This window comes from Condylura cristata, unplaced genomic scaffold (genome assembly GCF_000260355.1).
Source record: "Condylura cristata isolate star-nosed mole 26May11 unplaced genomic scaffold, ConCri1.0 scaffold00015, whole genome shotgun sequence".
NCBI classification, from domain to species: domain Eukaryota; kingdom Metazoa; phylum Chordata; class Mammalia; order Eulipotyphla; family Talpidae; genus Condylura; species Condylura cristata.
Window position 1 is genome coordinate 33,547,864 of NW_004567116.1, and position 13,990 is coordinate 33,561,853.

General features: G+C 42.7%; 1 protein-coding gene across 1 annotated transcript in view; it reads left to right on the forward strand.

The window, feature by feature from the left end:
- SCUBE2 (signal peptide, CUB domain, EGF-like 2) overlaps positions 1-13,990 on the forward strand; it is a 58,494-nt gene that overhangs the window by 10,740 nt on the left and 33,764 nt on the right. The window contains exons 5-9 of the mRNA XM_012725200.1: positions 4,654-4,779; positions 6,561-6,677; positions 7,398-7,487; positions 11,215-11,331; positions 12,230-12,352. Of these exons, the coding sequence (XP_012580654.1) occupies positions 4,654-4,779; positions 6,561-6,677; positions 7,398-7,487; positions 11,215-11,331; positions 12,230-12,352 (573 nt within the window). The remainder of the gene's footprint in view (positions 1-4,653; positions 4,780-6,560; positions 6,678-7,397; positions 7,488-11,214; positions 11,332-12,229; positions 12,353-13,990) is intronic.

The following is a 13,990-nucleotide window of genomic DNA, read 5'->3' on the forward strand; positions in this document are numbered from 1 at the left end:
GAGGGGGGTGGAGGTGGCCCACTCCCCACTCTTGTCCTCAACAACTTTGATTGGAAGCTTGGGCTAGAGAGAGTCTGAGGCCTGGGGAGGAGTCCAGACTCCTGGGGTACTTGGGCAAGTTGTTTCGCTTCCTCACCTGGCAAAGTGAGTGGGTTACACTGGGTGAGCTCTGTGGTCTCTTCAAATCCTCACATTCTCTGATTCTAATCTTTAAATGGAGTACATCTCAAACATGATTAGATGTCTCAGAAGAAATATAATGGATGATCTGCCAAGATTTTCAAAAAGGTGCTGCAAACCACAGCACCAAGTGTAAGCCTGCTCCTTGTTCTGGGTAGGTTGGGCGGGGCAGGAGCCTTCCTGTGAGACTTTCAGTGAACTGCCTTGTCAGCCCCAGGCTAGCTCAGGCCTTCTCTGTTTTGTATCTTATTTTCTTGTGTGTGTGTGCATATATTACATATATACATATATGTACATATACATATACACACATCTATATGTATATACACACACATACATATGTATATGTGTATATATATATATTTTTTACATCATTGTTGCTTTTTGGACAATACTCTTTCTCCCCTAGGTGTGGTTGCCATATTTCTCCCACCACCAAAGCACCACAGTCCCTTGTGCTCACTCCACCCTGTTTTTTATTTTTGAGCTCTGAGCCTCTTGGATTCCTGGGGCAGAGAGAGTCCCTCCTTAGACTTGGGCTCTATGCTGTGGTTTCCTTTACCTGTGTGGCTACTTACCAATCTTCCACCAACATGTGGAGTTTATACCTAAACATGTTTTTATTTCTCTATTAATTTATAGGATTCTCAAGAGGGAGAATAATCAAGTACTTATGGCCAGTTGGCCATGGTTCTTTTAACTAAAGGATGTGCTTTTGATTTTCTGCTCTTTCTTAAGTCAAAGAGGCATATTCTAATGTCTGTATTTTTCCTGGTTTGCTTGTGCCTGTTTTTAGGGAAAGTGCCCTACCTATTAGATGTTTAACTTCTTTTGGTTTGTTCTGTTTGTTCATTCTCATAATTGAAGAATGAAGCAATTTTAAGAACTTCTAATATTTGATCACAGACTTATAGATTTAATGTTTTAATCATAGTTTAGTGACTTTTCGAGTTTTCTTCATGGAAGATGACTTTTGCCTCATTTCCTAAGAATGATGCCTCATTTCTTAGACAGAAGTAGAAAGGCCCCCTGGGTATTAAGAATGATGGTCAGAGAAAGTCTCAGGCATAGGCTGCTACTCTGAGCCTCATTCTTCCCTGCTTATGTGTTTGAGGGCGCAGTCTCTCACTCTGGCTCTCACCAGGCAGCCTCTTCCCTCAAGCAGGCATGGCTCTTGATAGAGCTGAGTTTCATTTCCTGCTGTGTTCTCTGGACTCATGAGTACCACGTTTAGTCCTAAACAGAATGAAGTGGCCAGGGGCAAGAGGAATCTGGGTCTCAGGGTATCGCTTCTTTGTTTGCACAAAGGAATGTCATTTTGGCTTTATTTCCAGGTGGCAGGGAGGGAGATGGGGACCTTCAGGTCAAACCATTGCCCCATCTCCCCCATATGGTCCCAATCACTCCCAAAGGGCCGATGGTCATTAAGATCATTTCCTACCCTTGCAATCCCCAAGCAATGGCTCAGCCCCTTTCTCCCTTTCACAAGCCCCCCCCCCCATTGATTTCAGACACAAGCTCCCCGACACAAAAGTAAATGCAAAAGCAGTTTCTTTCCACAATCTGTGTTTTCTAAATTTTCTACAATTCAGACATTCTTGGATCCCCTGAAGAGTATTTAAAATGAATGGATTTGTCTGGAGCTAAAACTAAAACTCAAGAATCTGAGTTGTGGTCTGGAAGCGCTTGCTGTGATTTTCTGTTGTATTTCAACCTGATTGCTTGGCAAATTCATGGCAGTATGAGCCGACAGATTGTAATAGTCTGTAACTGAGACCCCTTCTGCCCTGGGGTTTTAGCTTTTCAAACACAACAGTCATAAATAGTGTTGCTTTAGGATTTCCTCCCTCATGTGCTCATTAAAACCTTAGAAATGCTATTAAAATAAACTCAAAACCCCACAGTTGATACTCTAAATTGGTTAAAAGGAGGTAACACTGTAAGCTAGCATTTTCTAGTATTGCTGTTGTTGTTTTTAATAATTATTTGCAAAGTGTTCTTCAGTATAGGAGAATAATAGCCGATTCTGAGGGAATGCTTAAGCCATTGATGTTTTCTTATCCTTCGAAACCCCAAAGCTCTGATAAAGAGACTGTGTGTTTTCACCCATGTAATGGGGGTAGGCTGGTGTGAGACTCATCGCCCCAGTCTGCCTTTGTCCCTATTCATGGGTGCTCAGGCTCTCAAAATGAGCATTCCTCTTTTGTTTTCTCTGCTCTGAGAATATTTTTAGATGTGTGTACTGCGGCTTTTTCAGAGTAGTGGGGAAGATGTCCGGGTAATGAGGAAAAGAATATGCTCTCATTAGGGCCGGTTTCCATCTTAGGGAATTTTGTGTGTGTGTTCACAAGACATCTTTTTATTCCATACCCAGAAATATTCTTTAGTGAGGCCCTGAGCCTGAGGACCAGCAGGATGGGCTATTTCTAAAGTTTCCTTCCTGTTGAAGCAGCAACCTTAAAACATACTGCCAGGCTAGTTTCTGTGGTGAGCCCTGACTTGGTCTCCTAGGCTGCCTCCCTAAGCACTACCATAGTTTTGAATCAGGCTACTCTGAAAAGCTTCTGGTCACCTCATGAAAAGCCCTCACCATTTCCAGAACTATTTAATTCCTCATGCTCTCCTGGTAGCGTTACATCTAGTTTGATGTGATATGACCTTGGTGAGGGGAGAGGCTGTTTTTTTGTATGTTCCCGTGGCATCTGGCACAAGTCAGATCTTATGAAATACTTCTTGTGTAAATGAATGCTCTGAGGCAGAAAAGGTCACTTTGCAAATGGCTTGTAAGACTTGTAAACAGTGTGAAAAAGAAGAAGCTGCAGCTGATGAATTTGGGGAGCGTGTTTTGCAGGAGTTACTGCAGCATTTTCTTGGACGCCGTTATGTTTACCCCAGTGCTGGTTGCTTCAAGTGCTCAACTGATCCAAAGACAAGCCCAGGGCTTTCTGGTAGACTTCTAGGAGGAGAAGCCACTACTTCCAGAAGCACTGTCTCCTCCTCAGTAATACTGGCACTAGGAGCAAATAGTGTTTTCAGAAATTACCAATTAGAGCAAAGAGAGAACTTTGCACTGAGCCAGCATAAGTCCTTCCGTGTTCATTGACAGCAATCTTTGGCACGGGTGGTCAACCCTAGCCGATTGAGTGCTGGAGTTCAGACAGCTTGTAACTTTCAGGAAAAGAAAATGAGATGATGTTAAGAGAGTATGGATGCATTAACCGTTCAGCTAGCTATCTTTTAGAAAAGGAATAACAACCCTTTGTATTAAAACAATTTTTTTCCAGTTAAGCATAGGTGGACAACAGTGGTGAGAGCTGGAGAGAGGTCAATTTTTGCTTCCTTAGAAGCTACTGGCTTTGGGGCATAATGCAGAGCAGTGTTGGATAATAGCACAGTCGAGTGAAAGCTGCTTGTGCGTATGTTTAAAACAGTGCTACGTCCAGCATTAGAGAGTGTCTTGTTCGCACAGGACCTATGAGAACCAAATGCTTACTCTAAACACTGTTTTAAAGTTGCCTTGTGCAGATGTGAAGAAGCAGCACAAGAGCACGTGATAGTGCAGTGCAAATGGAGCAGATGTTTTGAGAATACTCTTGGGTGTGATCGTAGAGAGTGCTGGCAGGTGGCAGGGTCTCAAAGAATTGGTTTTGAAAAGAAGCATGAGGCTGGCAAACCATGCGGGTATATGCTTTGCTCTGCATGCTAAGCTACCTAGGAGAACCCACCTGTCCCCCTATTGCACTGTCACCACAAGATTAAGCTGAATGGAAACTTAGCATACTTATAAAAATACTATACAGCAGCTAAAGGAAACCACATGTACGAGGCTTCCTCTCAGCAGAGGTCCTCTTTGTTGCTTTGTGACTCTGTCAGAAGGCTCCGAGGGAGGAGCCCAGGATCTAACTGAGAGTGGTCACCTTACAGAGTCCCTGAACAGGTGTCCAGTGGGGAATACCAAAATGTAGAGTCACAGTCACCTCCAAAGTATTTGGTGGGGGTTTGGGGCTTCCTGACGTTCACTTTCAAGAACTTCAAGAAAAAGCTGGGAACATTCTACCTATCTGCAGATTTTCTCCTCTTTGCATTCTTGATCAGCGGGTAACAACATGGCAGATTTTCTCCTCTTTGTATTCTTGATCAGTGGGTAACAACATGGCAGAAAGAAGAATCTGGATACCAGTTCTTGGGGCTGGCAGGCTCTGACCCCACATGCAACAGAGAGCTTTCTTTTCCATTTATCAGGAGGCTGCTACCTCTTTAAGAGAACTGAGCCATCATCTCTCTTGGGTGACATAAGAACATTTTCGCATGTCTGTTCATTAACCTGGTTTGACTTTAATGATATATTCTTTTAAAATGCGGGGCTGATGGAGACCCAGGCAGACTGGTCTGTGGCCCACCCCTCAGCTCCTTGTAGTGCCCTAAGGATCCTGAGCATAGACGGGTCATCTGCTGCCTGCTGCTGTTTTGCAGAGGGTCTGAGCTGCATGAATAAGAATCACGGCTGTAGTCACATCTGCAAGGAAGCCCCAAGGGGCAGTGTGGCCTGCGAGTGTAGGCCTGGTTTTGAGCTGGCCAAGAACCAGAGAGACTGCGTCTGTAAGTATAGACTGTTGTGCGCCCACACTGGGAACCACCCTACACAGAGGTTGTCTTCTACAGCCCAGTCATCAGAAATGTCCCCTCACAGCACAGCAGGAGCATCAGGGAAGGCATCTGGCAGGAGATACTGACCTTCTCTGAGTACTAAGTGCAGGAGTAGTCACCTAGAGGAGAGGGAGAGGCAGAGTATGGTTTTTAAAGGAGCCGGTTAGGCGGAAATGAAATTCAAGAGTAAAGAATATAAGTGTTGGGGCTTCAGTCTCCCTGTTTCCACAGAATAAAATAAAATTCCCTCATTCTGGCAACCACAGGTCTTTCTTCTTGTCCAAGCTCCATCTGCCTCCTTTCCCAAACACCAGACTCCTTGCCCTTCAGAGAACAGTCCATACTCTGTCTTGTTCACAACCCTTTCCCAAGACCTCCTTCCCTCCTGGCTTGGTGAATTCTCAGTGTCAGTATCCTGCCTAAATGTTAATAATGATCAGAATAATAGCTTCCTTTCTAGGGGGCATTTATGTGCAAAGGCTTACCCAAAGATGTACCACATTCCATTTGATTCTTACTTTTAGGACATATTTGTGGCGAAGGTACAACAACAAAGTCATATAGGGAGCAAGTGGCAAAATAGGAATCCCACCGTCCAGCCCTCAGGCCGTGCTGTGCTACCTCAGCATCTTCCTACAGCCTGGGACAGGGGGCAATTTTGTATTTAGCTCCCACCGCATGTTTATTCCTCAGTTATAGTGCATGAACTCTGGGTTGATTTGTGTATTTATCTGTTTGTCTCCCCAACTATGAGCACCTTCACATCAGGGAACTTGTTCTTACTTTTGACTCCTACTTTTCCCTGGTGCCCAGCACAGGATGTGCCCAGAACAGATGGGTTTAATGAGTGGGGAGGTGAGTGGTGCACTCCAGACACACCTGCCACACACTGACGAAACTCCCATGCATAGTAGGAAACAACAACTGTTAATGGTTCTCCTGAATCTGTATTTCTGTCTGAGGAGACGCTGGGTTTCCCTTTAGGAGCTCTTCCCACAGCCATGATCTTCTGGTAGCCCCTTACAGTTTGCTAGGAGTGGTTGTTTACAGAGAGTAGTTCTTAGTAGTTAAGAAATGAGATAGTTCTGCAGGTGACTTTTCTCCATAGTCCTCATCGCAAAGCAGAGTGCAGCCTCCAGTCTGTCAGACCAGTGTTGATGCCTCCATCATACTCAAACATTAGGCTCAGACAGGCTATTTGTGTTCCTGAAGTGAGACTGTCACTAGGGCTACTGGGGAGCTGGGCAGAGTAGAGATGCTTAACCTAGCTCCAGGTAGTGCAAAAGAAGACCCAGTTCTCCAGGACTTACCTGGCGTGAGAGCCTCAGCATTTCGGTTTCTCCGGGGTCAGTAGAATATGTGAAAGTTTATTTAAATCAATTAAATGTTTGCAGGAGGTTACTGCTCAAATAATATTGACATATTTGAGGGGGAAAATAGAACAAAAATTCCACCACACAACCAATATTTGGTCTTCATTGTTTTATTTGGTTGTATATATATCAATATTTTTTACATAACTAATCACACAAGTTCTTTCTCACATTACAAATGTGTACTTTGTTTTTTTTAAATTAGAAAAATCACAAATGCCCATGTAATAATTCAAAAAGCCTCAAGTATATAACCTCTCCTCGCCCCAAACCCCAGTTTCCTTTCCCAGAAGTAAGCACTGTTTGGTTTGATGAATGGATAATCTCAGTGCCTTATGTATTGATTCATTTTCCTCTCAGTGACCTGTAACCATGGAAATGGAGGGTGTCAGCACTCCTGCGAGGATACGGTTGAAGGCCCCGAGTGTAGCTGCCATCCACAGTACAAGATGCTGGCAGATGGGAGGAGCTGCCTCGGTGAGCAGTGACTCCCACACTGCCCCGGAGTGTGCCCCAGCCCCTCCCCCACAACTGCCCCTACTCCTTAGTCATGTTCAGCACCAGATGAAGGGTATTTCCTATGCATTGTCCCTCAAATGGGCTCCCAGCTGCTTCACATGTGGCAGTGGGAGTGATCCAGACCTGGAAGGGGACCCTCTTTCCTCCTGCTAACTTACTAAGCCTTTTTTCCTTTCCTGAGTGTAACTAGAGTCGGTATTCTGGAGCCTGGGACAACACACTCCAAGAGGCCAGGGAGACATGGAGTTCAAACTAGTTGCTGTGATGACACAGCAGCCTTTACAGCGATCAGGAGCCAGGCTTGCACATTTCAGGCACAGTGCCTGGTCTGCCCTTCATGGCAAGTCCTTTGTACCATGTGGGAGGTTCCCAGAACCAAAGTTCTTTTTGTCCTGGACTTAAGACACTTAATGTACTAAAGTTTATATTCTCCACTGTCTCTGGTTGGTGCAGTAGACCCCAGAAATCTTCTCCATATTTTATGTTTACAAAGACTCTGGGATGTTTAACATGCTGTGTTGCCCACAAAGCCTCTTTATAATGCATTTTTATTGAGTGAACAGAGTCACATATCTTGCATTGTTCTCATATCTGGGATTTCAGCAGAAGTGGTTGTGCAGGGGATGAATAACCTGACTCATTCAGCCTGTGAACTGCTCTCTCTCGTGACTCTTGCAGAGCTAGAGGACACTGCCCTGGAGGTGACTGACAGCAATACCACATCAGTGGTGGATGGGGATAAACGGGTGAAACGGCGGCTGCTCATGGGTAGGTGCCTCGCCAGGCCTCTCTTCACCACTGCCTTGTCAATTTTTCTCCCAGCTTCCTACATCAGGCCTGAACCTGGGGCCCATGACTCTCAGACCAGCTGACCATTGGGAAAAGCTCCTGGCAAGCCCGGGTGTATCTGACTTGACACTGCTGTTGTTCAGTCACCAACCAAGACCCCTGATATTGTGGGAAGAGCACTGTCCCCACCACCAGAATAATGGGTTAGCTCTAGAGCTGTTCCTACTAGCAGACGAGCAGTGTGACTGCCCTGAGCCGCCTCCACCTCCTGGTCTTTCTTTAAAATGATGTAACAGAAGTCCTCCTTCTCAGGGTTATCAGAAAGTTAAGATAACAATGTGCAAAAATGCCCAGTATCGCACGCTTGGGGCTTAGCCATCATTGTCTGTCCCTTTCCTACTGAGTAAGTGACTACAGAGGCACTTTGGGTGATTCTCTTGGTTTTCTGGTCCCACTGTTTCTAATTTAGTCCCTGTTAGTAACAGAAGGAATGAATGGAGAAGAGCAGCATTTGGTTTTGGGGACACAGGAAGGTCCAGCAGCTCCAGTGGAGCTGAAGACGAGAGAGGCTGGTTGTGGGGATCCTTTGCCGTGTTATTTATTTGGAAAAAGCTTCACTTCGCCTACACGAAACTGATCTTCTAGCAGTTTTAGATTTAATAGTCAAGTGAGATATTAACTAGCAGGTGACATTTCTGAGTATTTTTCTGTTATATTAAAATTATTATTTTTGATGGCTAAAAATAGTACATAGAAATAATATAAAATCCTTAAATACGTAACTTGTATTGTTTATAATGAATTGCATCATTTTCTTGTCTCATAACTTCTCTTTTCTCATTTGCCAAAGACCACAGTTTTCAACTTTCCTATTCTTCGCTGAATACCCCCTGCTCTATAGTTCTGAAAAGTGAAGTGTATAGTTTTTTCATTTTACTGAGCTGATATGCAGCTATTTCTTGCTGTCAGTATTAGATACTAACTTTTGACTTCCTATTGCAGAAAACTAAATTGTAGCTCTTTCTGTCCCTTTCCTCATTTCTCCCCCTCAAAATAGTTTTATCACAGCTTAAATCAATATATGTGTTTACAGTATTGTGGCTGTGAATATTTAAATATGACTCACCCCTGAGTCATGTAATAAACTATAATTATATTTCCTTTGCTTCATTTTCTAAGTACCTCTTACCAATACTTTTGCAAACTTCTGACAAAGATCCACCACCCTTTTCAGTGTGTTCAAATAGCTTCTCTCTGCATGTTCAGAATTGTCTTCTTATCCTTGGTGATCTGAAGATTCATATCAGTAATGTCCCTGCCCCTGGGACTGTCCACTAAATTATGTTGATAACTTCATAGGCCTTTTCAATAGGGATAGTCAGGCTTCCTGGTTTGTGGAAATTTCCTTCAATAGTTTCCTGATTCCACTTCTATGTTCTTTCTCCCTGGAACACCTTTATTTGGCTGTTCTAACTCCTGGATTTGTTCTCCAATTTCTTCTCTCTTTATTTACTTATTTTTTAGTTTTGACTTTTATATTTTAAATTTTCAAGAATTTTACTTTGGATCTTAGATCTAGCAGTCTGTTCTAATTTTGTAGATGCTTTTATTAACTCCCTGAAGAAATTAATTATAAGTTTTCACAAACCTTCCTTTTGTCCTTTGTATTAGCTTGGTTTTCTCCATCTTCTTTCTCATATGGTGTATGCGTTTCACAGTAGTGGCTTTTCTGAAATGGCTGCTGTTTCTTGACTGAAATTTTATATTTTATAATGAAATACCAAGAAGTTGATGGATATTCTGTCAGCTGGTGGGCTGGCTAGGCAGTAAATTAGTCGTTTCATTGGGAGATCCTCAAGTGCCTATTATCTGTAGGTTTTTCATTTGAGCAGATCAGTTTAATTGGAGAAGAGCCTTCAATCCCCTGACCTGGGGGACATAGATTTGGCTACCAGCATTTCGAGGGCTGATGAGGTGGAGGGTAAGATTGGAGGTCTCTCTCTTCAGAGTGGAGACTTTCCTGGCTATGCCTCTTCCTTGCTGTCCTAGAGCCCTGAGCTTCTCTAGCCTGACTTCTCAGAAGATAATCTCATCTGTTGCAGCTCAGCTAGGGAGTTTGGGGGCCTATCTGCTTGACAGTTTCTCAGCCAATCTTCCTTTATAGTAATTTAGTACCTCCAATTGCTGGGTCTTCCTGGGATTCTGTGACTCACATGAGCAAGCCATGAGGATTCAGCTTTCTGCTATGCCAGTTACTACCTCCCACTGACAAGCCACTTTTGGAATATTTGACATCTCTTACGCTGCCTTTTGTTTTCTTTGTCCTTTGGATCTTATATTTCTTAAACTCTATTACTTTCATTTTAGTGAGGCTTTGAGAGAAAACAGATAAACATGTGTTCTGTAATACTTAATTAGAACTGAGTTTTCTTCTACCTCTTAACCCCTAGCTTTATAATGAGGTTGCTGTGGAAATAAAATCAGGTTTCTGGATGCTAACAGTTGAATGAATGTTGGATAACACTTGTCTATTGCTTGGAATAGCTGTATGAAATGCAATTAGAATTTGCTTATTGTGCCTCTTCCTGATGGTGCAGCAGGCTAAAGTGCAGCATTGCAAGCTAGCTGCAGCTGCTTCAGTGCCATTTCGATGGAGGTGATCCACAAGGGGCAGCAGACCTTTCCTGTCTTGCATGCTGCTCCCCTCAGCAGTGTACTTCCATTGATCTGTCTATTCTGCTCCCCCACTCTGTCTCTGGTGAATCCTTTCATGGCCCCTGCACCTCTGGCCTGTACCCCAATTCTGTATGCATAAACAAATAAATCTTAAAAAAAAAAAAGAATTTTCTTATTGTTCCTCATCTTGATTTTTTGAGGTCTTTCTCCTTTCAGGAAAAGATAAATTTTCTTTCTTTTTTACTATCCAAAAGGCTAGGTTTATTACCAAAAACAGAGTCAGAGAGAGAGAGAGAGAGAAGAATCAAAGACACTTGCATACACACAAGTGGGCATAAAGAGCTGAGTCCCAGGCGGGCAGCCTTTGGGGGAGAGCGGCCTCTGCCTCTTTGCAAAGTGAAGTGAAGCCCCCACATAGTCATGGTGGACAGGAGAGCTGCTGCAAGGGAGAAGGAACACCTGCACAGGCACAGGCAAGCAGAAGGCTGCTAGTCAAAGGTAAACTTCTAATTGGAGTTAATGGTGGTTACAAGGATGAAGTCAGTGATTTGCTGAAAGAGTGGTTAGGGAAGGCAGCACTTACCTGCTCTTGTTTTGCCCCTTACTCATATCAAAGGGAGTGGGGTCAGGGTTCCAGGAGGAACCTTGCCCCTCCCCGACCACACCTTTGCCCTGTTCTGCAGCTGCATCTGCCACAAATGGTCTGTGTCTCAACAGGAGCTTTTAGTGGTTTCAAATCTGACAGTGAAGGGGAAAGTCCCAGTAGCTTGGGAGAAACATCGCTGACATCCAGGTCACTCTGTCAGGCTACCTTGGGAGATGACACTTATTCAGATGGTGGAGAGCAACTTTTCTCGATTATCTCACCTGAAGGTGGCAGAGATTTGAGGTAAAACTGTGAGAACACCACCATGCTTCTTGGCTTTCATGAATTTTGTCAAGTATTAACACTGCACTTGTATCCTTTTCTTGTCAGCTCTATCAGCACTATTTTTGGAAGCTAACTGCCTTTTTCTTACCTCTTTGCCAGAAACATGTGCTGTCAACAACGGGGGCTGTGATCGCACCTGTAAGGATACTTCCACAGGTGTTCATTGCAGTTGTCCAGTCGGATTCACTCTCCAACTGGATGGGAAGACCTGCAAAGGTAACCTGCACCCCTCCATGCTCCCTCCACATCTCCTGAGTGACTTTAGATTTGCTTATGATTCATATAGACAGCAGCTTTTCTTCCCTGGGCTAATAGAAGGTTATAATTGAGTAGGCCTAATTAGAACCAACTTAATTACACTAACTGTAGGTCAGCTGCTACAAGCATCAAATAATCCATTTTAGGCAGTGGCCTTATTAGAAAAAAGCAGAAGTTCAAGGAAACATTAATTTGCAGGAGATACTATCACCATATCATAAATAATAGCCTAGAGATTATTATATAAATAACAGCCAAGATTGTTATCCAGAGAACTTAATGAATAACTGTACCATTAACTTTTACTGATGAATAGAGATCCCAATGGCCTGCTAGTATTTCATGGGCAAGAGTACAAAGGTTCAGTTCTTTAACATGATAAAAAGTAGATAACCAGTTACCAGATGAAGCTGAGAAAAGGTAAGATTAACTTGAGTATCAGCAATCTTTTAAAAGCATTGAGGCTATTTGATCATTGTGTAGTTTGCCAAAACAAATATTTTAGTTTCTTGTAATTTTAATCACTTACCCTGGAGTGAAACGTATACCAAAGGAGCCATCTTATCTTGGGAGAACAGTGCAAGCATGAGAATGTAACAGGACATCACCATTCTTCCTAAAAGTTTTCCCCTTAATGATAGAGTTCAAAAGAAGATGAGGCACTCACTGGTTGTTCAAAATTGGTTGAGCAAGACAAGAAAACATGTGTTAGATCAAGAACATCAATAAGCATTCTTAAATGCTTTTGTGGGTCTGTTTTTGTTTCAGAGAATAATGAAGCACACACAATAACACAGGGATTTGTGGAAAACGAGGCAAGTATCGTGTCTGATTTGCCGATGCTTGCCTGTTACAGATATTGATGAGTGCCAGACCCGAAATGGAGGTTGTGATCATTTCTGCAAAAACACCGTGGGCAGTTTTGACTGCAGCTGCAAAAAGGGATTTAAATTATTAACAGATGAGAAGTCTTGCCAAGGTATGTGCTGAAATGTAGTTGTGCTGAGCCATGCCCGCTGGTTGGAGCAGAGAAGATGAAATCCCCGCCCTGGCAGAGACTAGCTTGCCAGACTTCTTGACGGAGTCTTTAATCCAACCTTCAACCTGTGCTTCACTTATTTCTTCTGTTAAGTTGACTAAAAACACTGATGTAGCTTACAGGTAAATTTTGGAAATTAAGCTGTTAGTGATTAAAGAACACCTCAAAGAAACCCATCTGGTGTGATCACAGTAAACCTTGTTGCTAGAAGTGGGATGGATCACAGAATGCAAACAGTTACATTAGTGTGTTGAGATTATGAATAATTTTCCTTTTCTGAAGTTTCTCTTGATGGCTTAGATTTTAAAACAAAATTTAGTAGTGGAAATATGTAGATTTAGTTAACACACCTTTTCCTAGCAATCATTAGGGTTACCCTGTGATCAGGATTACCCATTAGCTAGTTGGTCTCTTCCTTAAAGTCCTTCATGGAATGACCAGCCTTTGGCACCCAAGGGTGATGGGGGGAGGTGGAGGGGCTGAGTAGAGGAGAGGCTGATCAGTGTGTGGTCAGCATCACAGACCCTCTCCAATGTGTCTCTCTCACAGAAGGGCTACACCAAGGGATCTTCTCTGGGTAGCAGTTATTGTTGATACAAGCATGTATTTTGGGTGGTGGAGGCTTCTTTTGGAATGGAGGGCATTCCCTGTGTTTTCAAATGAGTGCCTTTTGTGCTCTCTGGTAAGACATGCTGTTGTTTATTCCTGTTCCATTTCTGGAATCATCACATCCTATTTTATTTTGTTAGAAATCCCAGAAGTAAATCAAAGTCAGAAAATAATATCTGAATTTCACTTCAGATACTAACAGATGTAACATTACTTAACAAAAAACCCTTCAGTTATGAATTAGGTTTCTCTTCTGTATTTGGGGCCTTAACATATAACTTGTTGGGCAGTACAGAAATACTCCCCTTTAAATTCACTGATTATGGTGTGGTTTTTCTTCCATTTGACTTGGAAAGCAATTTTTCTGTTCCACATAATGTTTCATAATGTATAGAGCGTAGATACTGTTTAAGCTGTGTAAACACATTAAAAAGGAATTAGAAAAATGATCTCATTATTTTTGGCAAAGCAAAAGCCTATCACGAGCAGCCAAAGTCAGCTACTGAAAGTTCATGTTCTCAACAACTGGCTGATATTCATAACAGAATTCATAGAGTGACATCAATTACTGTGGTAGAAGCAGACTTTTTCTCATCTTCTCACTGATTAGTTTTGGTAGAACAAATATTTGCACAGAACAAATTTACTGAAGAAGTTGTCAGGATTTCTGGGAAAAGCTAAAGATGAAGAAGTTTTGTTAAAATTTGTCCTTTATTTTATTTTTTCATTCCTTTAATTTCTCCCAAATGTTTGTTTTTTATTAATGCGATTTCTCATGAAACATATGGTCTGGGAAAAGATCTAGCCATGGTCTGGTTGGCTTCCACTCAGTTCTGCACTGGTCTGGCTTATCCATTTGGACACACAAGTCATAACTCTGTCAAAACCGACTGCAGAAACTCCAGTCTTCAGGAAAGATGTGACCAAGTCTTTTTCTCCAGACGAGGAAAGAAAATATCATTAGATAGA